Source organism: Aythya fuligula, chromosome 4, assembly GCF_009819795.1.
Source record: "Aythya fuligula isolate bAytFul2 chromosome 4, bAytFul2.pri, whole genome shotgun sequence".
Taxonomy (NCBI): domain Eukaryota; kingdom Metazoa; phylum Chordata; class Aves; order Anseriformes; family Anatidae; genus Aythya; species Aythya fuligula.
Genome location: NC_045562.1, coordinates 31568331 through 31581811, shown reverse-complemented (window position 1 = coordinate 31581811; position 13481 = coordinate 31568331). Strand labels below are relative to the sequence as shown.

The following is a 13481-nucleotide window of genomic DNA, read 5'->3' as shown; positions in this document are numbered from 1 at the left end:
GTCTACGGCCAGCCCAAATAGACTGTGCCTGTTCAAAAGGCCAGCTGTCTCTTGCTGCCCATATTCAGAAGGAACTGAAGCAAACGGAGAAGTTACACTCTCTTACACACCAGAGAAGTGACTACACTCTTTAACCTAGACAGACACTTGAGAAAAAGAAAAACAACCAAGTTTACCTGTAATTGGGTGTATGGAGAATACGCTTTCCTCATCACCAAGGATACTGTACTTTATGCTTTCTCCTGTAAATTTGTGTTCGTAAGCTTCTACAGTTATAAGTGACGTACCTATGGAAACAACATTTTCATAATGTCCACTTAATAAGGTTTTATTGCAATTTTTTATTACTTTGAGTGATAGCAGATGCACAGCCAAACACACATGAACTAGCCTAGCTGCTCATTCATGATTTGAAATAGTAGACAAGAAAACCTTTCACTGTAATGCAACTTCATAGGCAAGGCCCTATCCCTCCTTGCCCAGTAAATTACTTGTGTGATTGCGACTTCATCACCTGCCTAATGAAAGTGTAAGTTTTTAACTTGTGTTGATTGCAAATTCCCAAGTACCACCAAAATTACCTCCTAACTGAAGTTATATTTGGAAAAGAAAAAAAAATAAAATATTATTTTTTCTTTCTAGTGGTGATAACATTGATTGAGTTGAAGGCCAAAATAGACATTGAATATTAAACTCCCTTTCTGAGGTTGTCTGAGAAAGCGTCTTTTTATTCGTGTGGTCCTCTTATTCGGGTTGTGCTACCTTTGGTCATTACAATCTAACCTTTTCATGAATTCTTTCAAGGAAAATAGTCCTTGTTAGCATGCATAAGAATGAGTGTTACTTCTAAATCCTTTCAAAGAGGTCTTCTATTTTTTCTTCATTTATCTAAGTTCAGTTTGAATTTTTGAGAAATACTTGAAATATTCTTAAAAAAATTTAAGTAGTCATTTTCTGACAAATGGAATGAAAAACAGAATGTGTCAAAGACAGATGAGTTGAGCAGTATCTGAATTCAATGAAAAAAAGTAATGATTTAATACAGAATATAAAAGATGTGAAATAAAAATCCTATCTGAAAGAGGATTAAAGAAAAAAATTTCAAACTGAATACATTATCCTAATCAGAATCATGGTAAACAGAAATGTAGCAAGTTTTATTAAAAACTAATTATCAATATTCCCAAATAACTGTTCCTTTCAAGAGTTAGGAAATCTTTTAGCACATATGGCAATTGATTTTTAACCAATTTTAATCGTTTAAATTAATTTTAATTGATTCCATCCAGCTGTGATGGAATGAAGTTACCATATATCCTGAACTCTTCCAAACAGCATTACAGTCAGCTAGCTATTTTATTACATTACAAAGGGCATGCTGTTCACATTCAATTTTGGAAGGAAGGGCTTTATCTTTAGTGTAAATTTGAGAGGAAACGTTGTTCTTGGTATTGTTACTTATTCATTTTATTTAAGTACGGTTAGCCACTAATTTTTAAAAACAGGAAATCTTGTTTTATATGTTCCGTAATTTGTTCCTAAAATCTGGCAATTAAAAACACAAACACTCTGATTGTGACAGATACAGTTTTCTGCACTAGTGAATATATTTATTATAAGGGTTCTGGAAATAAGATCTACCTATCCAACAGACGGATATGAAAAGTTGCTTTTAGGATCTAAAATAGGGATCTTCTGGATGATAGTAGGTTGAATGTTCATTGCTGGGCTTCTTTGATTTACAACAGAAGCCAGCAAAAGGGCAATCGTTTATAGCATCCTCCTACCAGAGCTAAAGATAAGAAAAAAAAAATCAAGGTCCAGACTGTTTATATTTATCTTCCAATACTGTCAGCAATCTTTCTGTTCTCTTTGACTACTGGCTTTAGAAGAAAACCTACCACAAATACAGCAAGCAGCAGTATTTCCATTTGAATCCGTTTTTCAGGGATTAAGTTAACAAAATGTTGCTCTGGGTCCTCAAATCCTAATACTTCAAGTTGTATATTTTCATGTGATTAAAATTGTTTAAACCTTATTTGTTTATTTTTGGCAAAGAGCAGGTTTCCTTTGTTTCTGATAAATTTCACAGAAAACGACTCCTTTAAACAGCAATTTTTTACAGTTCATTGTGAAAAAATTATGACCAACTTCTGACATCTCTATTGTGACACAAATAAATCCTATACAGATAAATAGCAAAAGACAGCACCCATCCAGTAGCTTACAACATCGAGCATACGTGACTCAAACACTGCTCAAGCAGAGGTCACAGCATGTTGCACTGAAGCTTCAGCCCCTACAGCATTCCAAATCACAATGACTTGTAGCTGCCAAGATTTCGCATGCCAAGATACTGCCTTCACCTGTGGTTCCTCACAGTCCTTTTCTCTCCATGGAGCTGATGCTCAGCAGAGCCCTTCTTGAGCCAATTCACTGCGCCAAGCTGGTGGAAAATTAATACAGGAGAAAGGGAGCTTTCTGGCTGTAAAGCACAGTGAAATGTCACGGCAAGGATCAGGTCAGCACTGAAGCCAGTATAAGGAAGGATGGAGATGAGGATCACAGCTGAAGATAGATGAGCTTGAAATGCTACGCAGTCAACTTCTAAATCAGTTAAGAATATTAAACATTTTAAACTGCTTTTCTTACACCTTTATGCTTTGTTTTTTTTCCAGTTAAATCACAGATATATTGCTTTTGAAAGTATCTCAAACTGCTTTAAAATATCATGCATACCAACTTTTACTTTATGCCTGCAGACTTGAAACTGAAGCAGGACAGCTTAGGCACTATTTGCCTACCTGGCTAAACAGGCTCATAGCAACATTTGTTGTATTCTGTGTTTGGACATACAATGCACACCAGAACTGAGCTACTGTATAATCTATACAATTCTTCTGTCTTCTGCAGTCAGCCTTGTAGTCTTTTTCTCCTCCTTTATCATCTAACTCTGATTCATCCTTGCCCTTATTTCCTGAGATCTCTTAATTGCTAATGAAAGAAAAAGCTAACTGAGCACAAGGGATGACTCACAAAATAAGAGGCTACATATTTTATATCTATTAGGAAAAAAAACAAACCTGCAAATGCAGAGGAGTCAACATGGTTTTTTGCTGAATCTGTCTTCAAGAAGTGCTATGCATATAATCATTCAACTGAAAGCTTGGTGAATAACAAAGGTTTCTCTGGGAACCCTCTGGAGAATGCAGAGACCTAATTACGTATTGACTGGCTTCTAAATGCAGTTTATAATATTTAAAGACATTAAATGTTCATTATTAAAAAAAAGTAGAGGAATAGGATTTTCTGAAGATCATTAAACTTGGAGGTCATACACTTTAAGTAAAGAAACTCTGACCATAAGAGCCAGTTCCTGAGGTACTTATCTAAAAGACAATTTTAGACTAAATTGGAACTATGGACCCTTGGCTTTGGCTTTCATTGTTTATATTGTTTTGAGTTTTGATTCTTTTTAAAATAAACTTAGACCTTTCCCACTCTATTAGTTAAGGCAGAAATAAAATGAGGAGGAAAAGCCGCATTTATTAATACCAGGTCTACAAATAATCAGTGTGTAATGTAAATCTCCCTTGGACTGAATACACTGCTGCTATTCATTCTTGAAGGGGTCCCAGATCGCATATATCCTGTAAGCTAACTTCTATGGGAGTTTTAATTATAATCATGCCTTTTTTCCTGAAAAGTGAAGTATTTGATATGCACTTATGCTTATATAAATAAGAAAATACTATAAGCAGAGCAAAACAAACATTAATATTTGGTAAAATCTTTCATACTCTTAAAAGAATGTGATCATCTTTACAAATAGACTTTTATTAAAAATACAAACTAAAATTTTGGGATGAAACCCTGTAGCTTACCCTGAAGCTTTGTGAAATTTCTTTTAATCAAAACAACTTAAATCAAATCTGATTTATGTTTTCTACAGATTGAGTGGGAGAATATCTGACTATGGCATTCTGTTACCACAATTCCTTGGGGTATTTCCATGATTTCAGGCTGGATCGTCTAGCCTGAACCATAAATGTATCCACACTTAGGAAAATTTAGGACAAGATTAGTTTATCAATTGCTGCATAGTTCCCATTTTCATCTTCTTTCTTTTAACTTGTTTCCTAACAAAACCTTTGCTCTTATTATCTTTCCTTGAATAGAAAGAAATTTAGATCTTTCCTGATATAATGCAGGATTAGTGCAAATGAATCCAATCTGTCATTAAAAGGTAGATGCCAGGGTCTTCATCTTACTCTCCCTAGAAGAGTGACAATTAAGTTCCTGTGACACATTCTAAAAATATAAGCTTGCTGCATCAATGGATAGACAAAATTCAGAGTTCAGGGCTTCCCTCTCCTTTGCAGAGCAACACACAATTAATTACTGTACAGTGCTGACTCTAATAAAACAGGGTGTATCTGTGACTCACAGTCAGAAAAAAAAAAAAAAAAAACAGGTTTAGGCCACACAAAATTATTTGCAAATCCTAGTCAAATTCATGGAATAAAAAACATGTTTTAAATGTCAAGGCTTAGGAATTTTTAAACGTCAAGTACTTAGGATTTTTTTTATTTTTATTTTTTTGTATTTGAAGTAGAAGCCATAAATGAAGCACTGATTTCACACACACAAAAAAGCAATAATAATAATAATAATAAACTTTTATCCTGTGGATTCAGTACTTAGAGTGCTCAGAATGGAGTAAGAGAAATGTAAATACTCCTCTGCCTGAGGAGACCTAAATCTCTACCTTTCTTATTTCCAGAGGGTGTTGTAACCACCACTCTACTGCATGCTCTTCTATTTCCTGTAGGAAGCCTTCCACTTTTTACAAAATCCTGCATGTTTTTTTGACAGACAGTGAGAAAGCAAGATGGATGCTCTAATCTGGTGGCTTGGTCGCAGTTCACAACTTTTTAATGAAATCTTTTGCTTTCAGGCTATTTTATCTATGGTCAAAAAAGTCACTTAATCCAAAGTGTTTTTTCACCATATTGCATATTTTGTCCTGTTAACTGAAACATTAGTAATACTCACAACATTATCTTAATTTTAAAATACACTGTTGAAAATTTGGCTTGTAGTCTCAGCGAGGTACGTAGGAAGAAATGTCTCAGCAATCCTAGCAGTAGTTTCTGCCACAGACATCTTCACCCTCAGTTCTCTACTCTGTTTGTAATTACCCATGTATATTGATTGGTTTTCCAAAATTATTAGCACATTTTGTCTTTGCTGATTCCTAATCAAATATATAGGCTGTTATTCAAGATCTAAGAATTCACTAGTCTCACAATACCCTTAGGATATAGAGGAATATTGCTCTCATTTTACAGAGGGAAATTTGAACTAGAAAGAGAATAAATGACTTGTTCAAGGTGAACCTTGTAAGGCAGCTTTTGAATCAAGAATGTAGTCCAGGTCAGACCTCTAAATACGTCTGGTCAATTGTACAGTCAGATTTGTGGGTGGAAAAAATGTGAAAGGCCCTCCTTTCTGCCCCTTGTTATGATGAACCCATCCCCTGAAGCCTGAAGAAGTACTTACCATATCTAATCAGCAGGATGCACAACTACAAATACCCTCTAAATGATAAAAAAAAAAAAAAAATAGAGTAGTAATTCTCATCATTACACTGAACAAAAAATAAATCTGTAAGCACCTTGTGATTTAAGCTGTTTATCTATAGGTAGCAGGCTCTACCTAGAGATGTGTTGTAGAAGTCTGAATGTTGATGTACTACAGTCTCCAAACTTCTTCCCCCTTTACCTCACCCTGCCCCCGTATTCTCTTTCTGGAAAGTCCAAAATTTAAATAAGGTTTTACAGTCTCTGTGAAAGCTATTACAGTTCATTAAGGGTTTTGCAAAAGTACAAAACAAACAAACAAACAAACAAAAACTTGTGTTGCAGCTGGTACATACCACTCATCTCATCTGAACCTCAGTGTGTTGACAAGTGAAACAAGGAGTAAGCACTGTCCACCCATCATTAAAGTCATTTTGCTAAAGGAGTGAACCCACTGATACTCAGTGCTTCTCAGGCTGAGGGGCTGGGAACACACCATCTCTGGTATGGGAGCTTTCTGCTTAATGTGAGCAACACCACTGCACATGAGCAGCAAATGTGCCTGCCAGACAATGCCTCCACTAACAGATTATGATTCTTTGGCTGGTACACTGGCAAACGGCAGAGGGATATTTGCTCGATTCAGCTTAACTTTTCCCCGATGCTGCACAGGACAGACGTTTCCCTATCCTATTTGTTACAATTACCATCCCAAATGGAAAGGGCCCCAGCAGCTGCAGGAACACAGACAGGGATTTGATACCTACCTGCTGCACTGTTCTCAGGCACACTTGCTTCATACAAGTTACGGCTGAATGAAATCTGCTCCTCTTGTCCCTCTGTAATGATAAAGACCATGGCCGTGGCTGTTCGAGGTGAGGTGCCTTGATCTGAAGCCATCACAAGCAGCCGGGCACTGAAGTCTTCGGAAGCCAAGGGCTGCTGAAGAACGATGGCACCTGTCATTGCATCAATCTGAAATACAGTTTCTGGCACCAAGCTAAAGACAACAGCTCCATTTGGCCCCAGATCCACGTCCTCTGCTCTCACAGTGGCTACCGTCTCATTGACAGCAGTTTCAGCAGGCACGAAGGCCCTGATAGGGTTCTGCATAAACACCGGGTCATTGTCATTGACATCATCCACGTGCACCACAACGCTGACAGTGGTACTTCTTGGCCAGTGGGTGCTACAGTCACTAGCCACAGCCCTGAACGTGTACTGGGATTTGGTCTCTTGGTCCAGTGGCTTTGTGGTAACTATGGAACCTGTTAGGCTGTCAATGGCAAATGCTCCAAAGGTGTCGTCGATCAGCCGGTATATAACTTCACCGTTCAGGCCATCATCTTCATCAGAAGCAAAAAGGTCCAAGATGGCTGAGCCTTCCTCTAGGTCTTCTCTCACGGAGACATGATACTGGTTCTTCGCAAACAGCGGGCTGTGATCGTTTTCATCCAGGACTGTTACATACAACAGTGCAGTGGAGCTTCTCGAGGGCCTGCCTAGGTCATGGCACTCAATTACAAGGGTGAAATTGCTGATATCCTCTCTGTCTAAAGTACGAGTGACCAACAGTTTTCCTGAAGTATTATTTAGTGTGAAGTATTCTCCATCGTTTCCACCTTTCAAACACACAAAATAAAATGATGACAAACAATTGCTTTTGCAAAATAATCCCTTGTGAATACCACGTTAATTGCAATAACACTATCCAATTGCCAGTGCAGCTGGTGTGCTCATGTGTCTTTCACATATTTTATTCCTCTTCTAAGAATTAAAACCTGCATTTCATTTAAATCAGTGGGTGGCAATGACAGTAAATACAGAATATCATATCAATTTACAGAGTGGCTATTTTGCCAGATGTATGTCTTTTTTCCTAAAGCAGCACACCTTATAAAATCTCCTGCAACTATGCTGCTGCACAAAGTGACCTCTTCCCAACCTTAGTTACAAATTCCAGAAACCTATAAAGCATTGCTGACGATTGTAATTATGTGCTCCTTGCTCTCTTCTACAAACCTGTCTCTTGGAAGTGAAGAGTTGTGCAAGATCTTGATTTGCGGGGGAAGGTAAATATGATGAGGTTGACAGAAGAAAAGTTAGCGTTTTTAGTAACAATGAATGGCATACGTACTTTCTGTAGAAAGACCATTAAAGGTAATTAAAGATCATGAAAATTAAAACCAAAAAAAACACAAAGGAATTCTTAACTGCTTCTTCAAAGAAAAATTTGTTGGCTGTTACCACAGTAGCTATGCGCCTACTTTTCAGCTATTACTGAGAGCCACAAACCAAAGTAAGCGCAGCATGCTCGTATTTCTGCACAGATTTTACCAGAGGCTTTGAACAGCTGTGGAGCTTACATTGGCATAGTGGACATGTGGAGAGTTTGGCAACATGAAAATTAAGTATAACTTTAATTGGTGAGTGAAAGAAGCTCTCAAGACATAAAATTAAAAAAAATAATAAAATAATAATAGAATAATAAAATTCAGTTAGTTCTTGTACTTACTTGCAAGGGTATATTTACATTCAATACTTCCACAACTATTACAAAAGGGACAAAACTACGCTTTTGTGATAAATGCCTCCTTCCAGCATTTGATTGTTTTTGTTCTTCTGTTCTGTACTATTTCAAATCCAGAAAACAGACTGAAGGTGTGCTTGAAAAGGGCTTATTAATGCTGACAAAGGAGTGAAAGATTTTTTTTCCCTCTCTACGTAAAAGAAGGATGTGGACAAGGCAGGAGGTAGTCTACAACCTAGATACTGCTGTTTACATGATTCCTGATTTATACTAATAAAAATGATAGGGTATAACTTACCAATTATGTGGTATCTTAGAGCTCCGTTATTGCCAGCATCCATATCTACAGCCCCAGCAACGTAGACTGCTGAAGGCTGTTGATTCTCTGGAATATGAATCTCAGAGACAGGAAAGAGAAACTTGGGAGAGCAGTCATTTTCATCCAGCACTTTGCAGATAACTGTCACTGTGCTTGATAGTGATGGAGTTCCACCATCTCGAACCAAAACTAAGGTTAAAAAACAGAAAGCAAATTTTGTACAGAGGGTAGGAGCAACAAGGGATACTCTTTAACAATATCAGAACAGTAGACTTACTTGCATTATGCAAAGAGCACATACTCTCCTGTTCCTGAAAATACTTCCACTTCCAACTAATCCAAATGGCAAGAAGTGAAAGTACCGATGACGACAACACCACATCCATTCTCACCTCCCATTTTACAAGCAGTCACAGGTATTTCACACTGTTACCTTTAATACTGAAAAACTCCTGAGTTTCCCTGTCCAGTGATACAGCTGTTGTGAGTTCTCCATTGTCTGAGTTCATCCTAAATTTTTCAGATCCAGTTCCTGGCAGGATTTCATACTGAAGCAAGGAATTTTGTCCTTAAAAACAGAATGGAAGTTTTAGCAAAACCGAGCCACTCTCCTTACACGCTGTCTTTATTTTTCCCCCACGCTCTGGGAAATGGATTATGGATTAAATTATTATTTTTAATGTAGTGATTAACTGCTTCTTCATTAGTACAACAGATTAAAATTTAAAATTGGATCTTCAAAATGCTTGTCCAGCTGCTGCATTGTACCTAATGTGTTGCCTGCCACTCAAAGTGACCCCAGCAGCATTTCTCAGCATCCAGGGCAAGTCTCCAAGCAAGCTGACATATCATTGTGGTGTAATACAGCACTAGCTTAGACCGTGGAATCTGTGCATCTGTCTTGTGCTCTCCCTGAGGTAATTAATTATTTCTCAACAGGATGTCAGGCCGTGCACCAGGCTGGTCTGGCAGCTCTGTTTCTCCAGTTTCCTCACTCAGAGCCAATACAAGCATCTCTATAAAGTATGATACGGAATAACATAAACATCCAGAGAAAGCATCCGCTTCTTGGCACGCTCACAACTTCTAAATATTTGTAATATTGAGCAGGCAGGTACCTAAGTCCCATCAGGATTCATAGGGTAGGCATTTCCTAGTTGTCTTCAACACAAACGCTAACTTGGTGGACATTCCCACAGCACATCTCAAGCCTTTTAGACTGTTCATGCTTGTAGCCAATCTTTGAAATGATATTGCTTGCCTTTGTGAAGTCTTGCAGAATTTCCAGAAGGGAAGATAAAAGGTTTTCCCTCCCTCAGTGTTTTTTCTGAATGCCATCTCCAATCTGTTCCTAATTGCACCTACCATTTGTATACAGTGCACAAATATTATTCTTCCTGTCCTTCTCTAGGAAATACTAGGCTAAAACTGTATAGGCCTTTACTACCCCTTCTTCCAAAGCTGCCTGAGTTGAACAAGAATTGGGATTCCACATTCCTACGAGTTATGATTATTTATAACTTATTTCATATTTCATGTAGTTTCAACACCCGTCAGAAGAAAATACAATGAAATCTCCATTACAAGATTGCTAATGAGTTTAATACTATATTATATTTAAAAGGCCGCAACCACTCATCTTGTACAACTGTGCTCATTCATTTGCACGTTCTTCTGTTTCATTCAATCATTATGCATTTTTTTTCACACAATAAACAATCTTTTGGTCACACAAAGACAGTTAGTGCACCCAGAAAACCAAAGTACTCCTGGTAATACTGTAACTGCTATTCCAAGTTAACACTGCATACCTGATCTCAACTACAGCAGCAGAAAATAGAACGATCTGCACTGGAGTTGATGGAGAAACACCAAAATGAGAAAAGAAACAGATTCTACAGTTTTGATGCCTGTGACTGCCTTTGTTTGCCTTTGAATAACTTTGCTAAAGTAGTTGACAATACTACTGAAATTTGATTGAAGGAATTATTACTGTTATTTGCATCTAAACCAATTCAAGGAAACAACATATTCATAAAAATACAAAAAAAAGTTACAGAAATCCTTCCAACTTTCTGGAAGAAAGGAAGAAAATCATGGCTGCAGGGACAATGAAGGAAAGTATCTTGAAAATTTCATATTACCAACACAGTCTATCAACTCTCAACTACCTTTAAAAAGATATTTGCAACTTTGTCTGCATTTATCCATCCTTAATTACCAATATGCTACAGGCAGAAAAAAAATGCATGCCTATATGCACTGCCAAGAGAGGAGGGTGATGACTCTATGTGCTCATGCACCATGGGCTTCACATAGCAGCTGACACATCTGCACTTAATCCAACCTCCTGGTTAACTGGTTACTAGTCACATTTTAGGGGGCTGAAATTATTAACTGGAATGAGCAATTGAAGACATGTGTTTACTTGCATTTACTTGTGTTAGATGTTGGCCTTGGGGCAAGTGGAGAGCTCCCACACTGTGTAGAAGACTTACATAAAATGAGGAAAGGGAGGATTGCAGTAAGTACAACTAGAGATAGGAGTCAGTGGAACAAGAATTTTTTTCATGGATATCTATGTGGGAAAAAAATAAATCAGTGGAAGCAAAATTTTAGCAGTGATTTCCACAAAAGACCTTTTGAAGTGGCAGCGAGCTTAAAGCTTGGGTCAAACACAAAGTAGATGACAGCTGCTTGCTCTTCCCTTCACAGATAATACATAAAGTAGAGAAACAAATAAAACCAAAAGGTTGATGATGGCTGCAATTGTCAGTAAAAATCATTCCATCATTCCTCCCCGTGGTCAGTCAGGGAACATATGAGGTGAAAGAAACAATACAGGGAGGAAAGTCCTCTTCTGAGACTGGAAATATTACTGAGATTTGAATTGCAACTTAAAGAGCAAATAAAAATGATCTTTAAAATGTGATAAAAAGAGGGAAAAAAGAACACCATGAAAGCAGTTGTCTTACTCAAAAATTATGTCCCAAAAGGATAAGAAAAGTTAGTTATGTTATATTTGTATGGCGCCTATATAAATCTTTTCTTACATTTCGAGCATCATTTTCAGTATTTGGAACAATACTGCAACATACATATGAGATTGGGCCAAATCATGAAAACATGAGGAAAAAAACAACAGAAGGGCTCTGATTACTGGAAAAATTATAAACTAAAATATAATTAATAATAACAAAAATAAGCACGCCCAAAACAAACAAAACAGGAAGGACCCAACGCAGCTCCAACACTGCTCCAGCCTCAAGTATCTGTTCCATCAGGTGCACACTGGCCAGCCACATGCCACCTGGTAGACCTGGAGTGCCCTTCCTCTCCACCCTGCCAAGCCAGTCCCACTCCCTCCTATTAATGGCTCCCAATATTTCCCTTCTGTTGTATTTCCCACAAAACGTGGGATAAAAGAACATAAGGAATGGAGAAAGGAGACTGAGGAATTCAAACAAATTCCCATTCCTCTTCTGTATTATCTAAAAATTTTTAACATCCAATTCAGCCTTTGTTTTTATAGAGTGATGCGCAAAGGAAAGAAAGTACATGGAAGAGTGAGGGAGACAGAGTTAGACGGTAACACTGCTCAAATGGCATGAAGATGTTCATATACACTACCCACTCCTTCCTAATTTCTGAATACTTTACATAGTTGTGGAGAAATAGCTCTCCCATACAGCATCTCTGCTGAGCTGTGCATCTCACAGCACCCTTTCACAATTGGTACGTGCTCTACTTTAAAATGGTAAATCTTACTGGAGACACAAGATGATTTTGCTCACAAGTTTTATTTTTTGGATAGCACAAACTTAAACCATTCTCAAGATGTGCAGAAAGCAAACACATGTTAAAGAGAAAGTCATTGACAAAGCTGAGACAAGTTTTAGGTCAATTGCAGTAATATTCACAAGTTTAATTCTTTCCTCAGATTTTATTCACTACAGATCAAAAACTCTGTGCAACTGCTTCAGGTTACATCAACTGTATATGCTGTGCTTGGTATTCCTGAAGGTGTGATTATCTCCAGCACACAGACCACCTGTAGCATCATATGCATTTCAGATACCCCGAAAGAACAGGTAGTTGAAGAACTGGAGTTTTTTATTTGCTCAGCAAAGACTCTCTCACATTTCACCATTTTCTGTGAGATTATGAACCACCCTTTTTACTCATCCATCTCATGTATGTTGGAAAAGCAGTGCATTAGTATTTTTAGGTATGTAAAATCGTATTTGAAATCCAGAGTGGTTTCCAAAATTCCTTCGTAGCTCAGCTACCTGGAAAATCTTGGATGACAGTGCCCCTCTCTGGTCAGAAGAGATTAGTGCATGTTTACTGGTTTTACAAAACCAGGACCCTATCTCATAACTTTTAAAACTATTCAAAACTGATGGAGAGAAACAAAATGTTCAAATATTAACTCTAATGGAGATGAGCATTGTTTTCTTACTTATAACCAGAATACTCTGGCTGTTTTCACATGAAATCTAGAGCACACTGAGCTATCCACATCACCCAAGCACTCAGTTTATATTTGATATACTAATCAGGCAGCAAGATTTGATCAGTCCACTGTGTTCACAATGAAATTTATAGCAAAGGGACTGAAATTACCTGCATCTCTATCCATAGCTTCCACCTTTATGACTAGCTCCCCTGGATCCTGGTTTTCACGAACCGCAGTCTCATAAAGTTGCTGCAGAAATATTGGTCTCTCATCATTCACATCAAGAACAACGATGGTCAGAACTTGAGTTGCAGAGAGAGCTGGGCTGCCACCATCAATAGCCATGACCATCAGACTGTAGCGCTCCTGAACCTCACGGTCCAGAAGCTGGGCTGTACTTAGGAGTCCTGTTATAAAGAAACGAAGCTCCAGGTTAGGACGCTAGTTGGTCCAGCATTCACAGCTTCAGAGTAGCATCGCAGTGCACTCTGTGCCACTATTGCAAGGCTTCCAGACTGTGGAGCAGATCATTCCCTTCACAGTCACCCAGAAATACTCATTTTGACATCAGGGAAAATTGGGATTCATGGA

General features: G+C 37.9%; 1 protein-coding gene across 1 annotated transcript in view; it reads right to left on the bottom strand.

Moving 5' to 3' along the window:
* The window catches only part of DCHS2 (dachsous cadherin-related 2), a 106859-nt gene that overhangs the window by 16307 nt on the left and 77071 nt on the right, over positions 1 to 13481 (bottom strand). The window contains exons 10-14 of the mRNA XM_032186246.1: positions 13058 to 13297; positions 8865 to 8999; positions 8411 to 8620; positions 6350 to 7204; positions 177 to 287 (exon numbers count right to left, since the gene is read on the bottom strand). Coding sequence (XP_032042137.1) covers positions 177 to 287; positions 6350 to 7204; positions 8411 to 8620; positions 8865 to 8999; positions 13058 to 13297 — 1551 coding nt within the window. The remainder of the gene's footprint in view (positions 1 to 176; positions 288 to 6349; positions 7205 to 8410; positions 8621 to 8864; positions 9000 to 13057; positions 13298 to 13481) is intronic.